This window comes from Oncorhynchus nerka, linkage group LG28, assembly GCF_034236695.1.
Source record: "Oncorhynchus nerka isolate Pitt River linkage group LG28, Oner_Uvic_2.0, whole genome shotgun sequence".
NCBI lineage: Eukaryota > Metazoa > Chordata > Actinopteri > Salmoniformes > Salmonidae > Oncorhynchus > Oncorhynchus nerka.
Genome location: NC_088423.1, coordinates 15,367,373 through 15,393,849, shown reverse-complemented (window position 1 = coordinate 15,393,849; position 26,477 = coordinate 15,367,373). Strand labels below are relative to the sequence as shown.

Sequence of the window (26,477 nt, the reverse complement as noted above, 5' to 3'; positions counted from 1 at the left end):
TATAAAGAATCCAATGGTATGTAGTTACAGTAAACATTCATAAAAATGCAAAGTGATTTGATATCATCCAAATCAAATGCTGTGTTTCCATTTGTAAATTCTTCCATTATTACCTGTTTAGACAAAATGGATCTGTAGCACTTGCGCAGTAACCTGCATGTCTGTAAAAAGCCGCTTGCTGGGCTAGAAAGAGAAGGGAAGCCTCTGCTAACCAAAGATAACGAATTAGCTAGATCAATAAAAGCGTTGTACAGTCATTTAGCTAACTATTTTAATATATGATTAAATAAACGACGAAGATAGTGGCGTAATATTGTTACTGTTGGTAATCTTAGTTTGCAATGCTATGCTAACTTTAGCTAGCTACGTAGCTAACGTTACTTGACTATTATTTCCAAAGCTGCAAAATAAGAAGTTACCAATCTAACATTAATCCTCTACAATATATATTTGTCTCACAATATATAACGCAGCTGATGACGAAGATGCTGCTTTTTGGCAACACCTTCTGTCCAAAGAATAACCCTCGCAAGTTTTTTTCTGTCTTAAATCTGCACACGGTGAGTTGAGGAAATTTCTCACGCCCAAAAACATTCTGCACAATGTGCCTCTGTTGTCTTTTATGTGAAGGAAGTTTCTACATCCCCCCTCTTAATTTGTTGACTCTAGTTGGATTGGTCTACGAGGGAAATAGAGTTGGGTCTTGAGTATGGAGCCCCTGTTATGAACATTGGGGGCAATAGCTTGACATTTGAAGACGGACAATGGATTGCTGGTAATTGATCATCAATTAAATGTAGTAGAAAACTGCACTGTCTGCACTGCTACTGTAATAAGTCTGATCTATCTGATCACCACAGATATTTGCATTTTATTTGTTTTCTTTTTCATTTGCTGTTTTGTTTCTCGCCTCAACAGTCTGAAGGGAATGTATCTGGGAAGGAGGCGCAGACTGAAAAATAGCAACCTATAGCTTGAAAAGGAGAACAACCTACTCGGGCTGAAGATTGACCTCCTGTTGGACATGGTAGAGTCTCATCAGCTTGAAGCATCCCATTGAATACAGTTGCATAGATACAGTATAAGCCATACAATTAACCTTTAATACGGGATTCCCTTTATAGGCCATTATTAATAATTTATCGGAGCAAGTAACTGATTCCCTTTTTCTTAAGTTGTCAGAAACCACTGCAGAGTATCACCTGATAGAGAAGGAGCTGGAAAAGATGAAGATTCACAGTCGAAGGAAGAAGTGATGAATAGAAAATTACAGACAGGTTCCCAGTGATACCTGAAAATGAAGAAGGGAATAGATAAAGGATTGTGAGTGTTAGTGACCAATTCATTGTATTTGATTTATTTTACCTTTATTTAACCAGGAAAGTCAGTTAAGAACAAATTCTTAATTTTTTTTAACCTTTATTTAACTAAACAAGTCAGTTAAGAACAAATTATTATTTACAATGAAGGCCTACCCCGGCCAAACCCTAACCCGGATGACGTTGGGCCAATTGTGCGCCGCCCTATGGGACTCCCGATCACAGCCGGTTGTGATACAGCCTGGAATCGAACCAGGGTCTGTAGTGACGCCTCTAGCACTGAGATGCAGTGCATGACACAGAACCCAAACCGTCTGCGTGCGCCATCGTGCATAAATGTATTTTGTCCCCCTACACCAAACGCGATCGCGACACGCAGGTTAAAATATCAAAACGAACTCTGAACCAATTATATTCATTTGGGAACAGGTCAAAAAGCATTAAACATTTATGGTAATTTAGCTAGTTAGCTTGCACTTGCTAGCTAATTTGTCCTATTTAGCTAGCTTGCTGTTGCTAGCTAATTTGTCCTGGGATATAAGCATTGAGTTGTTATTTACCTGACAATTAATCCACAGATAAAACGGTCAACTGAATCGTTTCTAGTCATCTCTCCTCCTTCCAGGCTTTTTCATCTTTGAACTTACAGTGGGGCAAAAAAGTATTTAGTCAGCCACCAATTGTGCAAGTTCTCCCACTTAAAAAGATGAGAGAGGCCTGTAATTTTCATCATAGGTACACTTCAACTATGACAGACAAAAATGCCCAACTGTTTATGGTGATTGGCATCTAAACTTTCATAGTATTACTACACCGACCGGCAACACAGTTCGTCTTTCAATCACCCACGTGGGTATAACCAATGAGGAGATGGCACGTGGGTACCTGCTTCTATAAACCAATGACAAGATGGGAGAGGCAGGATTTGCAGTGCAATCTGCGTCAGAAATAGAAAGGACTTCTATTTTAGCCCTTGGCAACACAGACACTCGCGAGCAGTGTGGGTGCAATAATTGAATAACAGATTTTCTACATTTATTTTGCAAAGCTCGCGCACGCGTTGCGAGTGGTGTGGTCGGCCTATTAGACCACTGCACCACTCGGGAGCCCATGTACTGTATAAATGATATATTTCTAATTTCTACGGATTTAAAATCATTGAAGTTATGATAGTTTAAATGTGTCCTGTCCTTTTATAAAATGCATTTATTTGATTCATTAACTTTTGTAAGCCACTGATGACCTATTTTAGAATACTATGATTTCTGGTTTTGGCAGCTAAGTGTATTTTAATATTTGATTTCAGATTTCTTCTACTTTATTAAAAGGTTTTAAATACATTTTAGAAAGCTATGTTTTGTTTGTTTGCATACATGTCTGTATAAGTATGCAAGTGCCCATACTAATGCCACCGTCTGATGTGGTATTTTCAAGAGGTAGTGGCTGGTATTGGTGATTTATAGTGGTTAGTATTGGTGATTTATAGTGGCCGGTATTGGTGGTTATAGTGGCCGGTATTGAATGAACAACACTTTCAGAATTTTCTGATTAATTCAGCATAACAGCATGACCTTAGAATTGTCAGAAACCCAGGAGTGACAGGGACTATATTCTAGATGTGGAGGTCACACATTCAACATGTCTTCAGGACTATATCTTGGGTTATTACCGCCTCTCTCTCAGTTTCCTGTGGTTTTGTGTCACAGGTGAGATGATTGTTGTTATTACAATGTAATTGCTAGATGGTTATTGTTACACCAGATGCTGAATGTGACTGCAAGCTGTACTGCACAGACAAACGTCATTAGAGGTATTTAATTCTATGGCTCAATAGCTTTCACAAACTGGCCAAGTCCGTGTAAACAAATTCTATAAAGACAATCATAATCCAAAGGCTCAGTCAGTCATACATTGAGTAAGCATTGCAGGTCAGGCTACACCGGTGTGTGGGAAAACACATAGACCTTTTGACCGAGTATGGTAATGAATTGACCAAGAGTGATGTTTGAATTATTAGTCATTGTACCAGTACAGTGTGAGCCACAGAACCTTTCTTCCAAAATATATCATTGATCGGTTTGTGAGGGTTTGAGAAATGAGTCTTCTTGGCCAACTTACAGACCCACTCCTTCCTCCTAGAGAGGACTATCCTCTTGAGGGACAATGGGAGTCCGTACAACCAAGAGGATGAGTGCTGGACCCCTAATGGTGGCTGGATGCTGGATGGTGGCTGGACCCCTGTTGGTTGCTGTGGCTGGATGGTGGCTGGGGCTAGACTTTGCCTGGGGCTGGATGGTGGCTGGGGCTACTCATCTGTTTCGTCGTCACTGGGTTCTGCTACGCCTCCCCAAAAGCTGTCAGTGTCTCCTTCAAGGAGCTGATGAGGGACTTTGATGTGGGCCACAGTGACACGGTCTGAATCTCCTCCATCATGCTGCCCATGCTCAATGGATCAGGTCAGAGGTCAATCATAGAGTTGATACAGGGGCCTCTGAGAGCTTGAATCGTATACGAAACAAAGCTGTCAGATGTTTAAAAAAAATATATATAAAAAAACATTCAATGGGAGAAACAAAACAGAAATGTGAGTCTCTTGCAGTTCTGCATCATTTCATTAATAAATACACATGGCCTGTTTGTCTGTGAACGCCTTCTGCCCAGGCCCAGTGTCCAGTATCACGGTCAACAGGTTTGACAGCAGGTCGTGATGCAGGTCGGAGGTTTGCTGGCATCAGCAGGCATGGTGGGAGCTTCCTTCACCACCGCCATTAAACAGCTTTACCTTTCAGGTACTTGCAACATATCACAATACACACTACTAATCCCTCTCTCTATCCAGCTCTAACGTGTAACTTCCCATAGTCTGTATACAATGATTTCGTTCCAGGCCCCCAATGACTAATGCTCCGTGTTCCTCTCTGTCCTGTCCCCCCTGGGTCAGGTTCTGCTAGACCACTATGGCTGAAGACAAGGCTTTCTCATCATGGGGGACTGCTGCTCAACTGTGGGGCTTTCATGAGACCTCTGGAGAGGAGGAGGAAATGGGAGAAGGGAACGAACCAGCGCTGAAAGAAAAGTTTCCTTCAAAAGTAGGAAAGGAGAAGAATGGAATAGAAAATAAGCTTTTGGACTTAAGGGGGATGCCTGAACAGGGGGCTGTTGATCTTCACTGAGTGGACAAAACATTTGGAACACCTTCCTAATATTGAGTTGCACCCCTTTTTCAGTCGGAATAGCCTCAATTCATCGGGGCATGGACTCTACAAGGTGTCAAGCGTTCCACAGGGATGCTGGCCCATGTTGACTCCAATGCTTCCCACAGTTGTGTCATGTTGGCTGGATGTCGTTTGGGTGGTCAACCATTCTTGATACACACGGGAAACTTGACCGTGAAAACCACAGCAGCGTTGCAGTTCTTGACGCACTCAAACCGGTGCGCCTGGCACCTACTAGCATACCACGTTCAAAGGCACTTAAATCTGTTATTTTGCCCATTCACCCTCTGAAGGGCACACGTACAAAATACATGTCTCATTTGTCCCAAGGCTTGAAAATACTTATTTAACCTGACTCCTCCCCACATGCACAAGTACAGTGAAATGCCTTTCTTGCAGCTCTAACCCCAACAATGCAGGAATCAATAACAATGTAATACTAAAAAAAAACATAAGGTAGGAAAAAACACACACTAAATAGAAATAAGAAGATGAGAAAGTAAGAAGCTATATACAGGGTCAGTTCCAGGGTCAGTAGTGAAATACAGGGTCAGTAGCGAAATACAGGGTCAGTTCCAGGGTCAGTAGCGAAATACAGGGTCAGTTCCAGGTTCAGTTCCAATACCATATTTACAATATGCAGGGTTACTGGAGTGATAGAGGTACAGTGCCTTTAGAACGTTTTCATACCCCTTGATTTATTCAACATTTTGTTGTGTTACAGCCTGAATTCACAATACCCCATAATGACAAAGTGAAAACATTTTTTTGAAACGTTTGCCAATTTATTGAAAATGAAATACAGAAATATCTCATTTACATAAGTATTCACACCCCTGAATCAATACATGTTAGAAGCACCTTGGCAGCCATTACAGCTTTGATTATTTCTGGATAAATCGCTAAGAGTTCTGGATTGTACAATTTGCACATTATTATTTTTTTTAAATTCTACTAGTTCTTTGAAGTTGGTTGTTGATCGTTGTTAGACAGTCATTTTCAAGTCTGGCTAGATTTCAAAGCCGATTTAAGTCAAAACTGTAACTCAGCCACTCAGGAACATTCAATGATGTCTTGGTAAAGAACTCCAGTGTATAATTTGGCCTTGTGTTTTAGGTTATTTTCCTGCTGAAAGGTTAATTTGTCTCCAGTGGCAGTTTGAAAGCAGACAGAACCAGGTTTCCCTCTTAAGATTGTGCCTGTGCTTAGCTCTAGTCCGTTTATTTTTTTATCAAAAAAACTCCCTAGTTCTTGCCAATCTGCGCACGGGGGCCGTGAACTTCCTACAGGACTGGCGCGCAGAAGAAATGCTGTCAAATCAAATCAAATGTATTTATATAGCCCTTCGTACATCAGCTGATATCTCAAAGTGCTGTACAGAAACCCAGCCTAAAACCCCAAACAGCAAGCAATGCAGGTGTAGAAGCACGGTGGCTAAGAAAAACTCCCTGGAAAGGCCAAAACCTAGGAAGAAACCTAGAGAGGAACCAGGCTATGTGGGGTGGCCAGTCCTCTTCTGTCTGTGCCGGGTGGAGATTATAACAGAACATGGCCAAGATGTTCAAATGTTCATAAATGACCAGAATGGTTAAATAATAATAACCACAGTAGTTGTCGAGGGTGCAGCAAGTCAGCACCTCAGGAGTAAATGTCAGTTGCCTTTTCATAGCCGATCATTAAGAGTATCTCTACCGCTCCTGCTGTCTCTAGAGAGTTGAAAACAGCAGGTCTGGGACAGGATTCCATAGCCGCAGGCAGAACAGTTGAAACTGGAGCAGCAGCACGGCCAGGTGGACTGGGGACAGCAAGGAGTCATAATGCCGGGGAGTCCTGAGGCATGGTCCTAGGGCTCAGGTCCTCCGAGATAAAGAGAGAATTAGAGAGAGCATACTTAAATTCACACAGGACACCGGATAAGACAGGAGAAGTACTCCAGATATAACAAACTGACCCTAGCCCCCCAACACATAAACTACTGCAGCATAAATACTGGAGGCTAAGACAGGTGGGGTCAGGAGACACTGTGGCCCCATCCGATGATACCCCCAGACAGGGCCAAACAGGAAGGATATAACCCCACCCACTTTGCCAAAGCACAGCCCCCACACCACTAGAGGGATATCTTCAACCACCAATTTACAATCCTGAGACAAGGCCGAGTAAAGATCTCCGCCACGGCACAACCCAAGGGGGGGCGCCAACCCAGACAGGAAGATCACGTCAGTGACTCAACCCACTCAAGTAACGCACCCCTCCTAGGAACGGCATGAAAGAGCACCAGTAAGCCAGTGACTCAGCCCCTAATAGGGTTAGAGGCAGAGAATCCCAGTGGAGAGAGGGGAACCGGCCAGGCAGAGACAGCAAGGGCAGTTCGTTGCTCCAGAGCCTTTCCATTCACCTTCACACTCCTGGGCCAGACTACACTCAAAATCATATGACCCACTGAAGAGATGAGTCTTCAGTAAAGACTTAAAAGTCTATGCCACGCATAGACGCAAGAGATTAAACATTAGTTTGCACTATATAGATAAACGTTTATTCAGTGATCGAATCAATATTATATCAGCCCCTTGTCAATGCAACAAACCAGAACACATAACTTTGCAAGATTGAATCAGATTTTGTTGTAGGAATAGTCAGAGCGCAAAGGAGTAGAATATTTGTTGGCGGGGGTAGTTTACAAGCAGTGAGCCACGCTTGTGCACATTTGTTGATATTCTTTGCTAGTTAGCGAGTTATTAGCCCAGTTATACATAAGTATAGGTCAGTAAAGGGGAGTTACTGCTTCCTACAAGCGCTCAAAACGTGTAGGCTACATTTCAAGCTGTCTTTGAAAAGACAGTCTTAAGGTAAAGAGCTTGTCACTGAGTTCCCTGAATTCCTATCAGACCTTGTAGTCCTAGCAGATAATATTCACATTTTTTGTGACTTTAATATTCACATGGAAAAGTCCACAGACCCACTCCAAAAGGCTTTCGGAGCCATCATCGACTCAGTGGGTTTTGTCCAACATGTCTCTGGACCTACTCACTGCCACAGGCAGCATACTCTGGACCTAGTTTTGTCCCCTGGAATACATGTGGATCTTGTTTTTTTCGCATAATCCTGGACTATCGGACCACCATTTTATTAAATTTGCAATCGCAACAAATAATCTGCTCAGACCCCAACCAAGGAACATCAAAAGTTGTGCTATATATTCTCAGACAACCCAAAGATTCCTTGATGCCCTTCCAGACTCCCTCTGCCTACCCAAGGACATCAGAGGGAAAAAATCAGTTAACCGCCTAACTGAGGAACTCAATTTAACCTTGCGCAATACCCTAGATGCAGTTGCACCCCTAAAAACTAAAAACATTTGTCATAAGAAACTAGCTCCCTGGTATACAGAAAATAACCGAGCTCTGAAGCAAGCTTCCAGAAAAGGAAATGGCGCCACACCAAACTGGAAGTCTTCTGACTAGCTTGGAAAGACAGTACCGTGCAGTATCGAAGAGACCTCACTGCTGCTCGATCATCCTATTTTTCCAATGTAATTGAGGAAAATAAGAACAATCCGAAATGTATTTTTGATACTGTCGCAAAGCTAACTAAAAAGCAGCATTCCCCAAGAGAATGCTATATTTTACCTCTTGGGGATGTCATTCGAAAACATAATGTTAACTTTCAATGCTATGCGGATGACACACAGCTGTACATTTCAATGAAACATGGTGAAGCCCCAAAATTGCCCTCGCTGAAGCCTGTTTCAGGCATAAGGAAGTGGGTGGCTGCAAACGTTCTACTTTTAAACTCGGACAAAACAGATGCTTGTTCTAGGTCCCAAGAAACAAAGAGATCTTCTGTTGAATCTGGTAATTAATCTTGATGGTTGTACAGTCGTCTCAAATAAAACTGTGGACCTCGGCGTTACTCTGGACCCTGATCTCTCTTTTGACGAACATATCAATACTGTTTCAACGACAGCTTTTTTCCATCTACGTAACATTGCAAAAATCAGAAACTTTCTGTCCAAAAATGATGCAGAAAAATGAATCCATGCTTTTGTTACTTCTAGGTTAGACTACTGCAATGCTCTACTTTCCGGCTACCCGGATAAAACGCTAAATACGGCTGCTAGAATCCTGACTAGAACCAAAAAACATTAGAATATTACTCCAGTGCTAGCCTCCCTACACTGGCTTCCTGTTAAGGCAAGGGCTGATTTCAAGGTTTTACTGCTAACCTACAAAGCATTACATGGGCTTGCTCTTACCTATCTTTCCGATTTGGTCCTGCCGTACATACCTACACATACGCTACAATCACAAGACAAGACGCAGGCCTCATAATTATCCCTAGAATTTCTAAGCAAACAGCTGGAGGCAGGGCTTTCTCCTATAGAGCTCCATTTTTATGGAATGGTCTGCCTACCCATGTGAGAGACGCAGACTCGGTCTCAACCTTTAAGTCTTTACTGAAGACTCATCTCTTCAGTAGGTCATATGATTGAGTGTATTATTGACGAATACGCTGATTCGGTGTGCGAGTTCATTAGAACGTGCGTCGAAGATGTCGTTCCCATAGCAACGATAAAAACATTCCCAAACCAGAAACCGTGGATTGATGGCAGCATTCGCGTGAAACTGAAAGCGCGAACCACTGCTTTTAATCAGGGCAAGGTGTCTGGTAATATGTCCGAATATAAACAATGCAGCTATTCCCTCCGCAAGGCTATTAAACAAGCTAAGCGTCAGTACAGAGACAAAGTGGAATCTCAATTCAATGGCTCAGACACAAGAGGCATGTGGCAGGGTCTACAGTCAATCACGGACTACAAGAAGAAACCCAGCCCAGTCACGGACCAGGATGTCTTGCTCCCAGGCAGACTAAATCACTTTTTGCCCGCTTTGAGGACAATACAGTGCCACTGACACGGCCTGCAACGAAAACATGCGGTCTCTCCTTCACTGCAGCCGAGGTGAGTAAGACATTTAAACGTGTTAACCCTCGCAAGGCTGCAGGCCCAGACGGCATCCCCAGCCGCGCCCTCAGAGCATGCGCAGACCAGCTGGCCGGTGTGTTTACGGACATATTCAATCAATCCCTATACCAGTCTGCTGTTCCCACATGCTTCAAGAGGGCCACCATTGTTCCTGTTCCCAAGAAAGCTAAGGTAACTGAGCTAAACGACTACCGCCCGTAGCACTCACTTCCGTCATCATGAAGTGCTTTGAGAGACTAGTCAAGGACCATATCACCTCCACCCTACCTGACACCCTAGACCCACTCCAATTTGCTTACCGCCCAAATAGGTCCACAGACGATGCAATCTCAACCACACTGCACACTGCCCTAACCCACCTGGACAAGAGGAATACCTATGTGAGAATGCTGTTCATCGACTACAGCTCGGCATTCAATACCATAGTACCCTCCAAGCTCGTCATCAAGCTCGAGACCCTGGGTCTCGACCCCGCCCTGTGCAACTGGGTACTGGACTTCCTGACGGGCCGCCCACAGGTGGTGAGGGTAGGCAACAACATCTCCTCCCCGCTGATCCTCAACACGGGGCCCCACAAGGGTGCGTTCTGAGCCCTCTCCTGTACTCCCTGTTCACCCACGACTGCGTGGCCATGCACGCCTCCAACTCAATCATCAAGTTTGCGGACGACACAACAGTGGTAGGCTTGATTACCAACAACGACGAGACGGCCTACAGGGAGGAGGTGAGGGCCCTCGGAGTGTGGTGTCAGGAAAATAACCTCACACTCAACGTCAACAAAACTAAGGAGATGATTGTGGACTTCAGGAAACAGCAGAGGAACACCCCTATCCACATCGATGGATCAGTAGTGGAGAGGGTAGCAAGTTTTAAGTTCCTCGGCATACACATCACAGACAAACTGAATTGGTCCACTCACACTGACAGCGTCGTGAAGAAGAAGCGCAGCAGCGCCTCTTCAACCTCAGGAGGCTGAAGAAATTCGGCTTGTCACCAAAAGCACTCACAAACTTCTACAGGTGCACAATCGAGAGCATCCTGGCGGGCTGTATCACCGCCTGGTACGGCAACTGCTCCGCCCTCAACCGTAAGGCTCTCCAGAGGGTAGTGAGGTCTGCACAACGCATCACCGGGGCAAACTACCTGCCCTCCAGGACACCTACACCACCCGATGTTACAGGAAGGCCATAAAGATCATCAAGGACATCAACCACCCGAACCACTGCCTGTTCACCCCGCTATCATCCAGAAGGCGAGGTCAGTACAGGTGCATCAAAGCTGGGACCGAGAGACTGAAAAACAGCTTCTATCTCAAGGCCATCAGACTGTTAAACAGCCACCACTAACATTGAGTGGCTGCTGCCAACACGCTGTCATTGACACTGACCCAACTCCAGCCACTTTAATAATGGGAATTGATGGGAAATGATGTAAATATATCACTAGCCACTTTAAACAATGCTACCTTATATAATGTTACTTACCCTACATTATTCATCTCATATGCATATGTATATACTGTACTCTAGATCATCGACTGCATTCTTATGTCACTAGCCACTTTAACTATGCCACTTTGTCTACATACTCATCTCATATGTATATACTGTACTCGATACCATCTACTGTATGCTGCTCTGTACCATCACTCATTCATATATCCTTATGTACATATTCCTTATCCCCTTACACTGTGTATAAGACAGTAGTTTTGGAATTGTTAGTTAGATTACTTGTTGGTTATCACTGCATTGTCGGAACTAGAAGCACAAGCATTTCGCTACACTCGCATTAACATCTGCTAACCATGTGTATGTGACAAATAAAATTTGATTTGATTTTGATTTGGGTGTAGTCTGGCCCAGGAGTGTGAAGGTGAACGGAAAGGCACAGGAGCAACAAACAGCCCTTGCTTTTCTCTGCCTGGCCAGTTCCCCTCTCTCCACTGGGATTCTCTGCCTCTAACCCTATTACAGGGGCTGAGTCACTGGCTTACTGGTGCTCTTCCATGCCGTCCCTAGGATGGTGCGTCACTTGAGTGGGTTGAGTCGCTGACGTGGTCTTCCTGTCTGGGTTGGCGCCCCCCCCTTGGATTGTGCTGTGGGGGAGATCTTTGTGGGCTATACTCGGCCTTGTCTAAGGATGGTAAGTTGGTGGTTGAAGATATCCCTCTAGTGGTGTGGGGGCTGTGCTTTGGCAAAGTGGGTGGGGTTATATCCTACCTGTTTGGCCATGTCTGGGGGTATCATCGGATGGGGCCACAGTGTCTCCTGACCCCTCCTGTCTCAGCATCCAGTATTTATGCTGCAGTTGTTTATGTGTCGGAGGGCTAGGGTCAGTATGTTATAGTTGGAGTATTTCCCCTGTCTTATCCGGGGTCCTGTGTGAATTTAAGTATGCTCTCTCTAATTCTCTCTTTCTTTCTCTCCCTCTCTCTCTCTCTCTCTCTCTCTCTCTCTCTCTCTCTCTCTCTTTCTTATTTTGTAAAGTGGTTTCTTGCATCATACAACACAATACAATGTACAGTCACCTATTTGGCCCATGGTGTTAAAGACCAAGTAAAAAAATAATGAATTAATAACAAGCCCTTCATAATGCTACAACGTTATATGTCTCATGCAGTTTAGGCCTGCGTTGAACACCACATATAGACTGTAGGCTATATCATAGAAATCAAAAGCTATTTCCAGGTAAAAATGTTATGGGATTTTTAAAAACATTCTTAAATTTAACCTTTATTTAACTAGGCAAGTCGGTTAATAACTCATTCTTATTTACAATGACAGCCTACCGGGAAACAGTTGGTTAACTGCTTTGTTCAGGGGCAGAAAGACAGATTTTTACCTCGTCAACTCAGCGATTCAATCCAGCAACCTTTTGGTTACTGGCCCAATGCTCTTACCACCAGGCTACCTGCCAGATTTGCTCTATTGGTTTTGTTGGTAGGCCTATATTATACTCAAATGCCACAATAGCTTATTGGCTACTGTCTAAAACTGTAAGGGTACCGCCTCAGTGTTCACTGTTGAAGCACGCCGTAGGTTGCACAAAATTCTCACACTTAAAAATTTGCTCAGTGCTCCAAAAAATTAGAGGGAAAATTGTTCTTTCCCAATGACAAGCATCACCATGCTTTAAAATATGAAGAGTGGTACTCAGTGATGTGTTGTGTTGGATTTGTCCCAAACATAACGCTTTGTATTCAGGACATAAGTCAATTTATTAGCCACATTTTTGCAGATTTACTTTAGTGCCTTGTTGCAAACTGTCACGAGTGGCGCTCGGCGGTCGTCATCACCGGCCTATTAGCTGCCACTGATTGTCTTTCCTCCCCCTCCTTGTATGTTTATTGGTAGCACCTGTTTAGGTATGATTAGTTTGTCTTTATTAGACAGCCGGCCCGCCTGGTTGTTGTGCGGGATTATTTCAGTGTAACCTTAGGCTCTGTTGTAGAGGTACGTGTTAGTGCCTGGTCGTGACTTTTCCGTTGTACATTTTCATTCCCTGTGTTTGGGGTCGTTACTATTGTGAGTACCCTGTGGTGCGTTGGTGCAATTAAAGACGCACAGCATTGCACTCTCTGTCTCCTGCGTCTGACTCCACACCCACGACACCCGCAGCATTACACAAACAGGTTGCATGTTTTGGAATATATATATATTCTGTACAGGCTTCCTTCTTTTCACTCTGTCATTTAGGTTAGTATTGTGAGTAACTACAATGTTGTTGATCCATCCTCAGTTTTCTCCTATCACAGCCATTAAACTCTTAACTGTTTTAAAGTCACCATTGGCCTCATGGTGAAATTCCTGAGCGGTTTCCTTCCTCTCCAGAAACTGAGTTAGGAAGGACACCAGTACCTTTGTAGTGACTGGGTGTATTGATACATTATTCAAAGTGTAATTATAAGCATTTCGCTACACTAGCAATAACATCTGCTAACCATGTGTACAGTCGTGGACAAAAGTTTTGAGAATGACACAAATATTAATTTTCACAAAGTTTGCTGCTTCATTGTCTTTAGATATTTTTGTCAGATGTTACTATGGAATGCTGAAGTAAAATTACAAGCATTTCATAAGTGTCAAAGGCTTTTATTGACAGTGACATGAAGTTCATGCAAAGAGTCTACATTTGCGGTGTTGACCCTTCTTTTTCAAGACCTCTGCAATCCGCCCTGGCATGCTGTCAATTAACTTCTGGGCCACATCCTGACTGATGGCAGCCCATTCCTGCATACTCAATGCATGGAGTTTGTCAGAATTGGTGTGTTTTTGTTTGTCCACCCGCCTCTTGAGGATTGGCCACAAATTCTCAATGCACGCGCTTATGATTGTGTGTGTGTGTGTGTGTGTGTAGAGTCAGTATAAATGTACTGTATCTGCATGTTATGTGTGTGAACAAATTATGAAGTGTTTGTGTGTGTGTTGGAGTGTGCAGAGTCCTGTGAGTGTGCGTAGAGACAGTGCAAAATAAAATACAAGGGGGTCAACTTAGTCCGTGTAGCCATTCTGTTAGCTATTTAGCAATCTTATTGCTTGTGAATATAAGCTGTTTTTGGAGAACAACCTGGTCTCATAGACTAGACGTAACATAGTAATTGGAAATACGGGACACTCAAATTAGTACGATAAGTTACATTTGGTATGGTTACATAAGACAAACCTTACTTCAGGTAAACCCAAAGGTTGTGAGTTCGAATCACATCACATAAAACTTGAGCATTTTAGCTAATTAACGACTTTCCAACTACTTAATACTTTTTTAGCTACTTTTCAACTACTTCACATTTTAACTAACCCTTCCCCTAACCTTAACCGTTTTAGCTAACCCTTCCCCTAACCTTAATTCTTTAACCTCAACTTAACCTTAACCCCTAGCCTGGCTGACATTAGCCAGCCAGCCACCTGGCTAGAATTTGTAACATATCATACATTTTTGCAAATTCGTAATATATTGTACATTTTTTTTAAATGTGCATATTGTACAAATTGTAATTAGTAACAAATCATCTGAAATGGGTGAAGGACATCCACAAATTAATACATACCATATGAAACGTAACATATCATACTAAATCAAAAACAATTTTATTTGTCTCATGCGCAGAATACAGCAGGTGAACAACAGGTGAAATGCTTACTTACAAGCCCTTAACCAACAATGCAGTTTTAAGAATATATATATTTGAATTAGAAATATAACAAATAATTAAGGAGCAACAATAAAATAATAGTAGCGAGGCTATTTACAAGGGGTTCCAGTACAGAGTCAATGTGCGGGGGCACCGGTTAGTCGAGGTAATATGTACGTGTAGGTAGAGGTAAAGTGACTATGCATGGATAATAGACAGAGAGTGGCAGCAGCATAAAAATGAGGTTGGGGTGGGGACAATGCAAATAGTCCGGTTAGCCATTTGATTAACTGTTCAAGAGTTATGGCTTGAGGGTAGAAGAAGTTAAGAAGCCTTCTTGACCTAGACTTGGCGCTCCAGTACCGCTTGCTGTGCAGTAGCAGAAAGAACAGTCTATGACTAAATGGAGTGTCTCCGATTTACATACAGAATAATACGATATGCTCTGAGACCAGAATGCAGTGCCTGGTGTCAGATTTGATGCACCGGTACCGCTTGCTGTGCAGAAGCAGAGTCTATGGCTCGGATGGCTGGAGAATTTAACAATTGTCTGGGCCTTGCTTTCCCACCTCCTGATATAGAGGTCCTGGATGGCAGGGAGTTCGGCCCCAGTGATGTACTGGGTTGTCCCCACCACCCTCCATGCACCATGTGATCTTGGGCAGTGCTGTTGCCAAACCAAGCAGTGAAGCAGCCAATCAAAGATACTCTCATTGGTGCAGCTGTATAACTTTTGGACGATTTGAGGGCCCATGCCAAACTTTTTCACTTCCTGAGGGGGAAGAAGCGCTGTCGTGCCTTCACAGCTGTGTGAGTGGACCGTTTTAAGTCGTTTGTGATTTGGACACCTGGCTCTGGCTGGCTGGTAAAGTGCAATATTTTCTAATTCAAAAATGACCGCCACATAAAATAATTAGGGCGGTGCTTACTAAAGCAACGCACTTACAGATATATGTTTTCATTGGCTGTGTTTACTTTCCGTCCACTCTGCATGTATTTTGGTGATATGAATGGTCTGTTGACAAGCCTGTCAAAATTCCTGTCTAGCGATTGGCTGAATATTGCATCATCACAGCCTTTCGCTCTTGTTGCTCTGAAGCGGGTAAAGTATTGTGCATTTGTCTAGCAGGAGACAAGTATTTTCTTGTGAAGGCCTTTTCTTTGGAAAATAAACACTGTTTTGCTGGAAACAGTGAAGTGATTTATTTTTAAATACATTTTCTGTGTTAGTTGTTCAAGTTCCTGTACCAAATATGCCAAGAGGCGGTAAGTATCAAACGCCGTTATTTTTGCTAACGTTCCAAATGTAGCTAACGTTAGCTAGCCATACAACGGAACATTACCTTCAAATAAATATAGCTAACTAGCGTTAGCTAGCGACTTGGAAGGATCTAGCAAAATGTATGTTTTGTTGAGGTTCCCCGTTTCGTGAGAACTGACATCGCTTGCTAGCCACTAGCCATAGAGAAGCAAATTGACACCTGGCAACTTGATTTGCCAGATAGCCATCTAGCTACAGTAGTCACTATACGCTAACGTTAACTATGTAACGTTAGTTGTTAGCTTGCTAGCTGTTAGGCTACTGTCACTAGCTAATGTTAGCTAAACTGTTCATCTGGCTAGCACCATGTGCACCCGGTTGAATTCATCCATTTACGTTCATGTCAGTATCATGTTTCTTGGCAAGCATGTACTGTCCCCCCTGATAGTAATGATATGTGGCTAATGAGTTATGCCACAAATGTATCCAGGCAGCGAAGAAGTTGCATCACTTTTACTTTTATGGATTGGATTCTGACATCTGTAGTTAACCATGCCGCAGTGAGTAAACGTCATGTCTGACTCATCTCTTGTTCTCTGTTATCTCTACAACATGCCACGCGCTCTCTCATTTGGGGTTTTAAGGTAAAAAAGGTCACAAGGGTCGGGGAAAGCAGTTCAGCAACCCAGAAGAGATCGACAGACAGATGAAAGCACAGAGGGAGCTGGTGAGTAAAGGACACATGTCTCTGAGGGGATATCAAGTTTTTGTACCTTTGTGAGTAACAAAAGCTCTAGACCAGTAATGGGTAACTTTGATGGGGGTGGGTGCTACAAAACATCTGAACTCTGCATGAGAGGCCGCAGTGGCTTGCAGGTCTGTATACCCACACATTTTTTTATTTAACCAGGTAGGCTAGTTGAGAACAAGTTCTCATTTGCAACTGTGACCTGGCCAAGATAAAGCAAAGCAATTCGACACATACCCTTGTAAAACTGACCGTCCTCCTGATCCTCGACTTCGACGAAGTCATTTACAAAATAGCCTCCAATACCCTACTCAATAAATTGGATGCAGTCTATCACAGTGCCATCTGTTTTGTCAGCTCGCTGGTCACCATAGCAGCACCCACCTGTAGTACGCGCTCCGGCAGGTATATCTCTCAGGTCACCCCCAAAGCCAATTCCTACTTTGGCCGCCTCTCCTTCCAGTTCTCTGCTGCCAATGACTGGAACGAACTACAAAAATCTCTGAAACTGGAAACGCTTATCTCCCTCACTAGCTTTAAGCACCAGCTGTCAGAGCAGCTCACATATTACTGCACCTGTACATAGCCCATCTATAATTTAGCCCAAACAACTACCTCTCCCCCTACTGTATTTATTTATTTATTTTGCACCTTTGCACCCCATTATTTCTCTCTCTACTTTGCACTTTCTTCCACTGCAAATCTACCATTCCAGTGTTTTACTTGCTATATTGTATTTACTTCACCACCATGGCCTTTTTTGTTTTTTGCCTTTGCATCCCTTATCTCACCTCATTTGCTCACATTGTATATAGACTTGTTTTTCTACTGTATTATTGACTGTATGTTTGTTTTACTCCATGTGTAACTCTGTGTTGTTGTGTGTGTGTGTGTGTGTCGAACTGCTTTGCTTTATGGTAACATTGACATATATACTCCAAGGTATGAGAAATGCATTTCAAACACGGACATGATGGCTTTAACATGATTTAATAGGTGTGTGTGTGACAGGAGGCGAATGGCGGGGTAGAGAAGGAGGAGGAGAAGTCATCAGGATCTGACGACAGCAGCAGTGAAGAGGAGGACATTGTGAGTGAGGGCGCTCCTTTTTAATGTCTAGTTCTAGGCCTCCCGCCAAGGAATTAGAAGTGTTGATGTGGGGTTTTACTGAGAGACTTGTGAAGATTCTCCTACTCACTTTGAAAGTGTTACCTGCCAACACTACTGTAGTCAGAGCTGCAATGTTGACTCTGTTCAATGTCTTGACGTTCTCTGTTATTGCAGAACAAGAAGAAGAGTGGAGTGGAGGGATTGATCGAGATTGAGAATCCCAACCGCATATCGCAGAAAAGTAAGAAGGTGACCGAGCTAGATGTCAACGCACCCAAAGAGCTGTCACGCAGAGAGAGGTGGGGGTCCTTCAAGTCTCAGGCCTATGCCTAAAATTAAATGACTAAAGGTAGTAATTTCAGAAATAACCTGTTTTGACTTGGAAGCGTTTGGGTTAGTGAAGGTCTTGGGAATAGGTGTCGGCAAGAAGATTGATTTAATTTCCACTCAGCACGCCCAGTTAACATTCAGATGGATATGATAACAGCAAATGTGGTGGGGTTGTTAATAGACCTTGGACTTTTTGATAGCAGGACTTTGTTACGCTCTGTCTCAGGGAGGAGATTGAGAAGCAGAAGGCAAAGGAGCGCTACATGAAGCTGCACCTGGAGGGGAAGACGGACCAGGCACGGGCTGACCTCGCCAGGCTGGCCATCATCAAGAAGCAGAGAGAGGACGCGCAAAAGAAGAGGGACGGCCTCAAAAAAGGTGAGGGATTACACATCTACTGTGCTAGTACTTTGTGCTGTAAAGTCCGCTAGGTATTGGTATTTCTCAATGGTAATCTGAGACGGCCATACAGGCACTGTTGTGTTAATTCAGACAGACTGGTTTAAGTGTTACTCCTTTTGAATTCAGTGCCTAACCGACTGTGTCTTTATCTGACGATTTCCTAGAAAAAGAAGCTGAAGACTCCAAGTCCAAGCATTAGTCCCCTGTCTCCCGAGGACTTGGCCTGGCAAACGTTCTGCGGAGGCTGGAGAGACGAGAGAAGATTGTAGGAGGGAGGGGAGGGGACCAATACGAGGGTTGTCGGCTCAGGTGTACCATGTGCTTCGGCTCCTGCCCTTCATCTCCAATGAGAGAAGGGTGTGAGCGGGGTGTTTTTGGAGGACACGGGAAAGGGGGGGGGGGGTGGAGGTGGGTACGCCTGTTTAGTTTCTCTGAATTATGTGAGGTTACAACGGCAGGTGTTCTAGTGTCTTCACTCCTCCCCTGTGTTCTTATTCTAAAGCTGCTGGAGATCATTCTTTAATTTTTACATTTTAACACTGTTTACTTAGGAATGGGAAATGTTGGGATGATGAGGGGTTTGTATACCTTCTCTTTCATCTAACCTGTTTTAAGGTGATTCAAGAGGAGGTGGTTGGGATTGAGGAACACTAGTCAGATCCATCTTATATAGGAAGTCTATGTACTCTTTATTGTCTTGTTCTGGCCTTTGTCTCTACCGGCTGTGTCTTCATTCACAACCTGACCATTTTAAAGGCCTTTGGCTGCAAATGAAAGATGTTGGAAAGAGCTGTCCCAGAGGCAGTAGTGTCTGACAAAACATACGTCAAGGAATCAATCAGCCTTTATGCCACTTTACTTGTAGGCTGTTCATTTCCTGGAGATTTTATTCTGTTTTATGTGTTGGTTTTTCTGCCCAGACATGTTCAACTATTTGAGCTGTCACCTTGCTCTAATTTCTCTTTAAACCACCTGGCAGTGTAACAACTAGTAAAAAAGTTATATTGGTATAAAACGGGGCATAATGATATTTCACAATAATAAAATTGAAAAAGCATCGCTATAGCCTCCTACTGGATGTCTCTTTCTCAGCACTATGGGTCACTATGGATTTCTCTTGAAAGGGACCATTATTTTGTTCCCTTTAACAGTTAACACAGGACCAAGTCAATGGTTGCGTTCCCCTGCTCAGACATTGCATGCATCAGCCAATGGTTGCGTGCCACGTCATCGACTGCTGTCGGGCACCAGATTGCTATAACATCCAGACGTTATAAGATCTGGCAGGCATCAGCAACCCCTGGGCAGAGGAACTCGCCCACTGTCTGTCTCTCTGGTAGTCATGACGGTGCTATGCTGTAGTGCAATGGTTGGAACCTGATATGCCTTTAACAGGAAAGCAATATTCTCTGAATTGAGGTTGTGGCGAAAACTAATTTCTCTCTTGAAAACATAGTATATACAAAGTGTTTTAATGTTTATAAAAAGGACTCTCCAGGACTGAAAGGATTGGTCAGATAATTGGTTGACTCGTCTATTTTAATTTTGTTGTATAGAAATAAATACATTAATAGATGAATGAATAACTATTTGAATTGGTTTTGATTTGAATGGACTTACACAATACATCCATGGTCTAGACCTGTGGTTTCCAACCTTTCACTTACTGTATTACGGTGGGAACCGCTGGTCTACACCACATCAAATATGACATTTCAGAAGTTGTAGGCCTATGTACAGTTGACGGTGGTTGTTTTTAGGCCTGTACACCATTGTATAGAAGTTTGTCCTTGTACCCCACAAAGCTATTCAGACAAAAGATCTGCTTTTGCTTCAAATGCTGATGTGAATGCTCTGATAGATGGTGTGAAAAACTCCACTCCACTGCTTGGCTTCTATGGTGTCGTGGAACAGGAGTGATGACACAAGATTATGATACTGTAGTGCAGGGTTTCCCAAACTGTCCTGGTGCCCCCACTGGCTGCACTACACAGCTGATAAAAATAATCAACTCAACAAGCTTTGATTATTTTAATCAGATGTGGGCAGCTGCAAGGGCAAAAACCAAAACATGCACCCAGGGGAGGCCCCAGGACCGAGTTTGGCAAACCCTGCTGTAGTGCACAGGTGTCAAACTCATTCCACAGAGAGCCTAGTGGCTGCGGGTTTTCGCTCCTCCCTTATACCTGACTGATGAATTAAGGTCACTAATTAGTAAGGAACTCCCCACACCTGGTTGTCTAGCTATTAATTAGGCCCTCCATGGAACCAGTTTGACACCCCTGCTGTAGTGGATTTGGGTGACAGCACTGATGGTCTCTATAATACATACAGGTCCAACACATTATTGTATGTATATGGGCTGAAGATTGTTGCTCATTCATTTTCAACACTTCACCCATCACCTCATACCTATAACTAGCCATTTCACTGTTGCCACCAGGCTGCAGTATTTGAAAAGACCATAACTGACAATCTGCACATACATCATGCAACTTTACTGCTATTGTAGATACACTGGAAATGTTTAGAACTGCATGCAATCTGTATTTATCCAGTGGTGTGTCCAAACTATAATATAAGCCTATGAAAAAAGGATAGATGGCTGTTAAATCGCCACTCACATACCATCATTATTAGATTCAATATGAGAAGTCCTAACCCCAGATGTCAATAATGTTTCCTCTTCTCACATCATGATCTGGTGTGTGCTGTGGACAGACTGCTTCCATTTACAGAAGTGTAGACAACAGAATCCAGGAGATGTCAGATGGCCCAGTATTAACCCATAATATCACCATAAAGAAAGACCTATTTAGATTCTCCTGTAAAGTAAGTATCATGCATGTCCTCAAGTTTTCAGGAAGGATTGATGTTGACAAAGAGGCCTCTATTCAGTCATGCATTTTTAAAAATAAAATGTTAGGTGTCTCTTTTTACTACCACAATCTACTACAGTATGTATGGTGCAACCTCAACCAACATATACTCAGTTACAGAGCCTTCAGAAAGTATTTATACTCGTTGACTTATTTCACATTTTGTTGTCTTATAGCCTGAAAATCTCACCCGTCTACACACAATACACCATAATGACAAAGTTAAAACATGTTTTTATACATTTTTGCAGATGTATTGAAAATGTAATACAGATATGTCATTCACATAAGTATTCACACCACTTGAGTAAATGCTTTGTAAAAACACCTTAGTCTGCTATAATCGCTGCCATTCTGGGTAAATCTAAGAGCTTTCCACACTTGGATTGTGCAACATTTGGCCATTATTCTTTTCAAAATTCTTCAAGCTCTGTCTTCTTGATTAGCAACTCCAGTATAGATTTTTGCCTCGTGTTTTAGGTTATTGTCCTGCTGAAAGGTTAATTAATCTCACAGTGTCTGGTAAAAAGCAAGTTTTGCTGAACCAGGTTTTCCTCTAGGATTTTGCCTGTGCATAGATCCATTCAGGATAAAAAATAAACAGGAAAAACTCCCCAGTCCTTAACGATTACAAGCCAAGCATACCCATAATGTGATGCAGTCACAACTATTCTTGAAAATATGGAGAGTGGTACTCATTAACAGTTTGTATTCAAGACAAAAATGTAATTGCTTTTACACATTTTTTGCAGTAATACCTTAGGATGCATGCCTTGGAATATTTTTTATTCTGTACAGGTTTCCTTTTCACTCTGTCAATTGGGTTAATATTGTGTAGTAACTATAATGATTTTGATCCATCCTCTGTTTTCTCCAATCACGGCCGTTAAACTCTGTTGCAGTTTTGAAGTCACTAATTGACCTCATGGTGATATTAATAATTACTGCTTTTAAAAATGTTACCTATCTACCAATAGGTTCTCCCTGCGAGGCATTGGAAACCTCCCTAGTCTTTGTTTCAAGTTTTAATGTCACATGTACAAGTACCGTGAAATGCCATTCTTGCAAACTCAAAACCCAAAAATGTAATAATCAATAACAATGTATTACTAGAAAAAACACACGAGAAATAATAAGAAATATGAAGAACACAATAAGTAAGTAAGCATACTATATACAGCGTCAGTTTCAAAACCATATTTACAATGTGCAGGTTATTTGAGTAATGAAGGTAGATACAGTTGAAGTCAGAAGTTTACATACATCTTAGCCAAATACATTTAAACTCAGTTTTTCACAATTCCTGACATTTAATCTTAGTAAAGATTCCCTGTCTTAGGTCAGTTAGGATCATCACTTTATCTTAAGAATGAAATGTCAGAATAATAGAGAGAAAGATTTATTTCAGCTTTTATTTCTTTCATCACATTCCCAGTGGGTCAGAAGTTTACATACACTCAATTAGTATTTGGTTGCATTGCCTTTAAATTGTTTAACTTGGGTCATATGTTTCGGGTAGTCTTCCACAAGCTTCCCACAATAAGTTGGGTGAATTTTGGCCCATTCCTCCTGACAGAGCTGGTGTAACTGAGTCAGGTTTGTAGACCTTGCTCGCACACGCTTTTTCAGTTCTGCCCACAAACCTTCTATAGGATTGAGGTCAGGGCTTTGTGATGGCCACTCCAATACCTTGACTTTGTTGTCCCTCCCTAAGCCATTTTGCCATAACTTTGGAAGTATGCTTGGTGTCATTGTCCATTTTGAAGACCCCTTTGTGACCAAGCTTTAACTTCCTGACTGATGTCTTGAGATGTTGCTTCAATATATCCACATCATTTTCCCCCTCATGATGCCATCTATTTTGTGAAGTGCACCAGTCCCTCCTGCAGCAAAGCACTCCCACAACATGATGCTGCTACCCCCGTGCTTCACGGTTGGGATGGTGTTCTTCGGCTTGCAAGCATCCCCCTTTTTCCTCCAAACATAACAATGGTCATTATGGCCAAACAGTTCTATTTTTGTTTCATCAGACCAGAGGACATTTCTCCAAAAAGTACAATCTTTGTCCCCGTCTTTGTCCCCAGTTGCAAACCGTAGTCTGGCTTTTTTACGGCGGTTATGGAGCAGTGGCTTCTTCCTTGCTGAGGGGCCTTTCAGGTTATGTCGATATAGGACTCGTTTTACTGTGGATATGGATACTTTTGTACCTGTTTCCTCCAGCATCTTCACAAGGTCCTTTGCTGTTGTACTGGGATTGATTTGCAGTTTTCGCACCAAAGTACGTTCATCTCTAGGAGACAGAACGCGTCTCCTTCCTGAGCTGTATGACGGCTATGTGGTCCCATGGTGTTTATACTTGCGTACTATTGTTTGTATAGATGAACTTGGTACCTTCAGGCGTTTGGAAATTGCTCCCAAGGATAAACCAGACTTGGGGAGGTCTACAATTTTATTTCTGAGGTCTTGGCTGATTTCTTTTGATTTTCCCATGATGTCAAGCAAAGAGGCACTGAGTTTGAAGGTAGGCCTTGAAATATATCCACAGGTACACCTCCAATTGACTCAAATGATGTCAATTAGCCGATCAGAAGCTTTTAAAGCCATGACATCATTTTCTGGAATTTTCCAAGCTGTTTAAAGGCACAGTCAACTTAGTGTATGTAAACTTCTGACCCACTGGAATTGTGATACAGTGAATTATAAGTGAAATAATCTGTCTGTAAACAATTGTTGGAAAAATGACTTGTGTCATGCACAAAGTAGATGTCCTAACCGACTTGCCAAAACTAGAGTTTTTTAACAAGAAATTTGTGGAGTGGTTGAAAAACAAGTTTTAATGACTCCAACCTAAACGTGTGTAAACGTCCGACTTTAACTGTATGTATAGGGTTAAGGGAACTAGGCATCAGGATATAAGATAAACAAAGTAGCAGCAGTTTGTATGTGATTGGGTGTGTGTGTCTGCACGATTTGATTTGAGTGGGTGTGCATGTGTGTCGTGTCAGTATAAATGTATGTGCATGTTATGTGCGAGTGAGCAGATGATGGAGTGTGTGCGAGTGTGTACGGCCCTGTGAGTGTGCATAGTGACAAAAATAAAAAGGTCAATGAGGATACAAGGTTAGCTCCGATAGTCTGTGTGGCTATTTTGTTAGCTATGTAACAGTCTTATGGCATGGGGATAGAAGCTGTTTAAGACCCTGTAGGTGCCAGACTTGATGCACCAGTATCGCTTGGCGTGCGGAAGCATTTACATTACATTTAAGTCATTTAGCAGGCGCTCTTATCCAGAGCGACTTACAAATTGGTGCTTTCACCTTATGACATCCAGTGGAACAGCCACTTTACAATAGTGCATCTAGGTCTTTTAAGGGGGGGGGGGTGAGAAGGATTACTTTATCCTATCCTAGGTATTCCTTAAAGAGGTGGGGTTTCAGGTGTCTCCGGAAGGTGGTGATTGACTCCGCTGTCCTGGCGTCGTGAGGGAGTTTGTTCCACCATTGGGGGCCAGAGCGAACAGTTTTGACTGGGCTGAGCGGGAACTGTACTTCCTCAGTGGTAGGGAGGCGAGCAGGCCAGAGGTGGATGAACGCAGTGCCCTTGTTTGGGTGTAGGAAGCAGAGAGAATAGTCTATGGCTTGGGTGGTTAGAGTCTTTCATGATTGTTCTGGCCTTCCTTTCACACTACCTAATATAGATGTCCTGGATGGCAGGGAGCTCGGCCCCAGAGATGTACTGGGCTTTCCGGGACCACTCTGTGTAGCGCCATGCGATCGAGGTCGATGCCATACCAGGCAGTGATGCAGCCAGTCAAAATTCTCTCAATGTTACAGCTGTAGAACTTCTGGAGGATTTTAAGGCCCGTGCCACGGGAAGAGGCGCTGTTGTCCCTGCTTCATGACTGCGTGTGTGTTTAGACCATTTTAAGTCTTAAGTGATTTGGACACAGAGTAACTTGAAGCTCTCGACCTGCTCCACCGTGACCCCGTCAATGTGGATAGGGGTGTGCTCACTCCCCCGTTTCCTGTAGTCCACGATCAGCTCCTTGGTCGTACTGACGTTGAGGGAGAGGTTGTCGTTCTGGTACCACACTGCCAGGTCATTGACCTCCCTGTAGACCGACTCATCGTCAGCGGTGATCAGGTCTACCACCGTCGTGCTGTCAGCTAACTTGATGATGGTGTGGCCACGCAGTCGTGGGTGAACAGGGAGTACAGGAGGGGACTAAGCGTGGGGCCCCTGTGTTGAGGGTCAGCATGGTGGAGGTGATGTTGTCTACCCTCACCACCTGGGGTTGGCCAGTCAGGAAGTCCAGGATCCAGTTGCAGAGGGAGGTGTTCAGACCCAGAGTCCTAAGCTTGGTGACGAGCTTGGAAGGGAGCGTTGGATGACTCTGTGGAGGTCATAGCGGGCCTTCTTGTACTTATTCCTGTCTTCGGCCGTAGCCTCAGGGATGTCTACGATAGCTATGTGTGTGATATCCCTGTCTTTTAGTTTAGCACCAACCTTGGTGTTAATCCAGGCCTTTTGATTGGAAAGGCAGCAACCCTCACCATGTGGACAACAACGCCGATACATTTTCTATTGAAGCCGGTGACATTGCAGATAATTACATTTGTGGGGTACAGAGATAAGATAGTCATTCAAAAATCATGTTAAACACTATTATTGCACACAGTGTGAGTCCATGCAACTTATTATGTGACTTGTTAAGAAAATGTTTACTCCTGAATTGATTTATTCTTGCCATAACAAAGGGGTTGAATACTTATTGACTCAAGACATTTCAGCTTTTCCTTTTAAATTAGTTTGTAATTTAAAAAAAAATCTAAAATAAACATAATTCCACTTTGACGTTATTGGGTTATTGTGTGTTGGCCAGTGACAAAAATCTAAATGTAATCCATTTTAAATTCAGGCTGTAACACAACAAAATGTGGAACAAGTCAAGCGGTGTGAGTACTTTCTGAAGGCTCTGTAAATAGGCAGATTACAATATCTAGATGGATATACATCTATGACTCAGATAGATATTACATGATAATGTTTCACATTGTGATGTTGGAGAAAAAAACCCTCTTCCCCCTGATGTTGC

General features: G+C 43.0%; 1 protein-coding gene and 1 long non-coding RNA gene across 6 annotated transcripts; both read left to right on the top strand.

The window, feature by feature from the left end:
* Window positions 1–141: 141 nt before the first annotated feature.
* LOC115112640 (uncharacterized) lies at window positions 142–5,445 on the top strand. 3 transcript variants are annotated; one of them, XR_003860985.2, is made up of 6 exons: window positions 142–560; window positions 670–775; window positions 919–1,027; window positions 1,176–1,323; window positions 3,459–4,108; window positions 4,261–5,445. It is a non-coding gene; the product is annotated as an uncharacterized LOC115112640 (long non-coding RNA). The 3 variants fall into 3 exon arrangements; XR_010461656.1 differs by having other exon boundaries at window positions 1,176–3,775; window positions 3,981–4,108; XR_010461655.1 differs by having other exon boundaries at window positions 1,176–4,108.
* A 10,006-nt stretch (window positions 5,446–15,451) lies between these two features.
* On the top strand, window positions 15,452–20,089 carry LOC115112912 (28 kDa heat- and acid-stable phosphoprotein-like). Of its 3 annotated transcripts, none has more exons than XM_065012653.1 (6): window positions 15,452–15,517; window positions 16,558–16,640; window positions 17,673–17,750; window positions 17,946–18,070; window positions 18,328–18,479; window positions 18,668–20,089. In XM_065012653.1, exons 2-6 carry the CDS (start codon window positions 16,620–16,622, stop codon window positions 18,700–18,702), a joined length of 411 nt encoding a protein of 136 aa, XP_064868725.1. In that variant the 5' UTR covers window positions 15,452–15,517; window positions 16,558–16,619; the 3' UTR covers window positions 18,703–20,089. The 3 variants fall into 3 exon arrangements, with proteins under 3 accessions (XP_064868725.1, XP_029495826.1, XP_029495827.1); XM_029639966.2 differs by lacking the exon at window positions 15,452–15,517 and adding an exon at window positions 15,721–15,918; XM_029639967.2 differs by lacking the exon at window positions 15,452–15,517 and adding an exon at window positions 15,723–15,918 and having other exon boundaries at window positions 18,674–20,089.
* The last annotated feature ends 6,388 nt before the right edge of the window (window positions 20,090–26,477 follow it).

What these genes read in the sequence shown, in the direction of transcription:
- LOC115112912 (XM_029639966.2), top strand. An exon ending in GAGCTGTCACGCAGAGAGAG is followed by an intron (nt 18,071 to 18,327) that starts GTGGGGGTCCTT and finishes GCTCTGTCTCAG; the next exon opens with GGAGGAGATTGAGAAGCAGA. An exon ending in GAGGGACGGCCTCAAAAAAG is followed by an intron (nt 18,480 to 18,667) that starts GTGAGGGATTAC and finishes ACGATTTCCTAG; the next exon opens with AAAAAGAAGCTGAAGACTCC.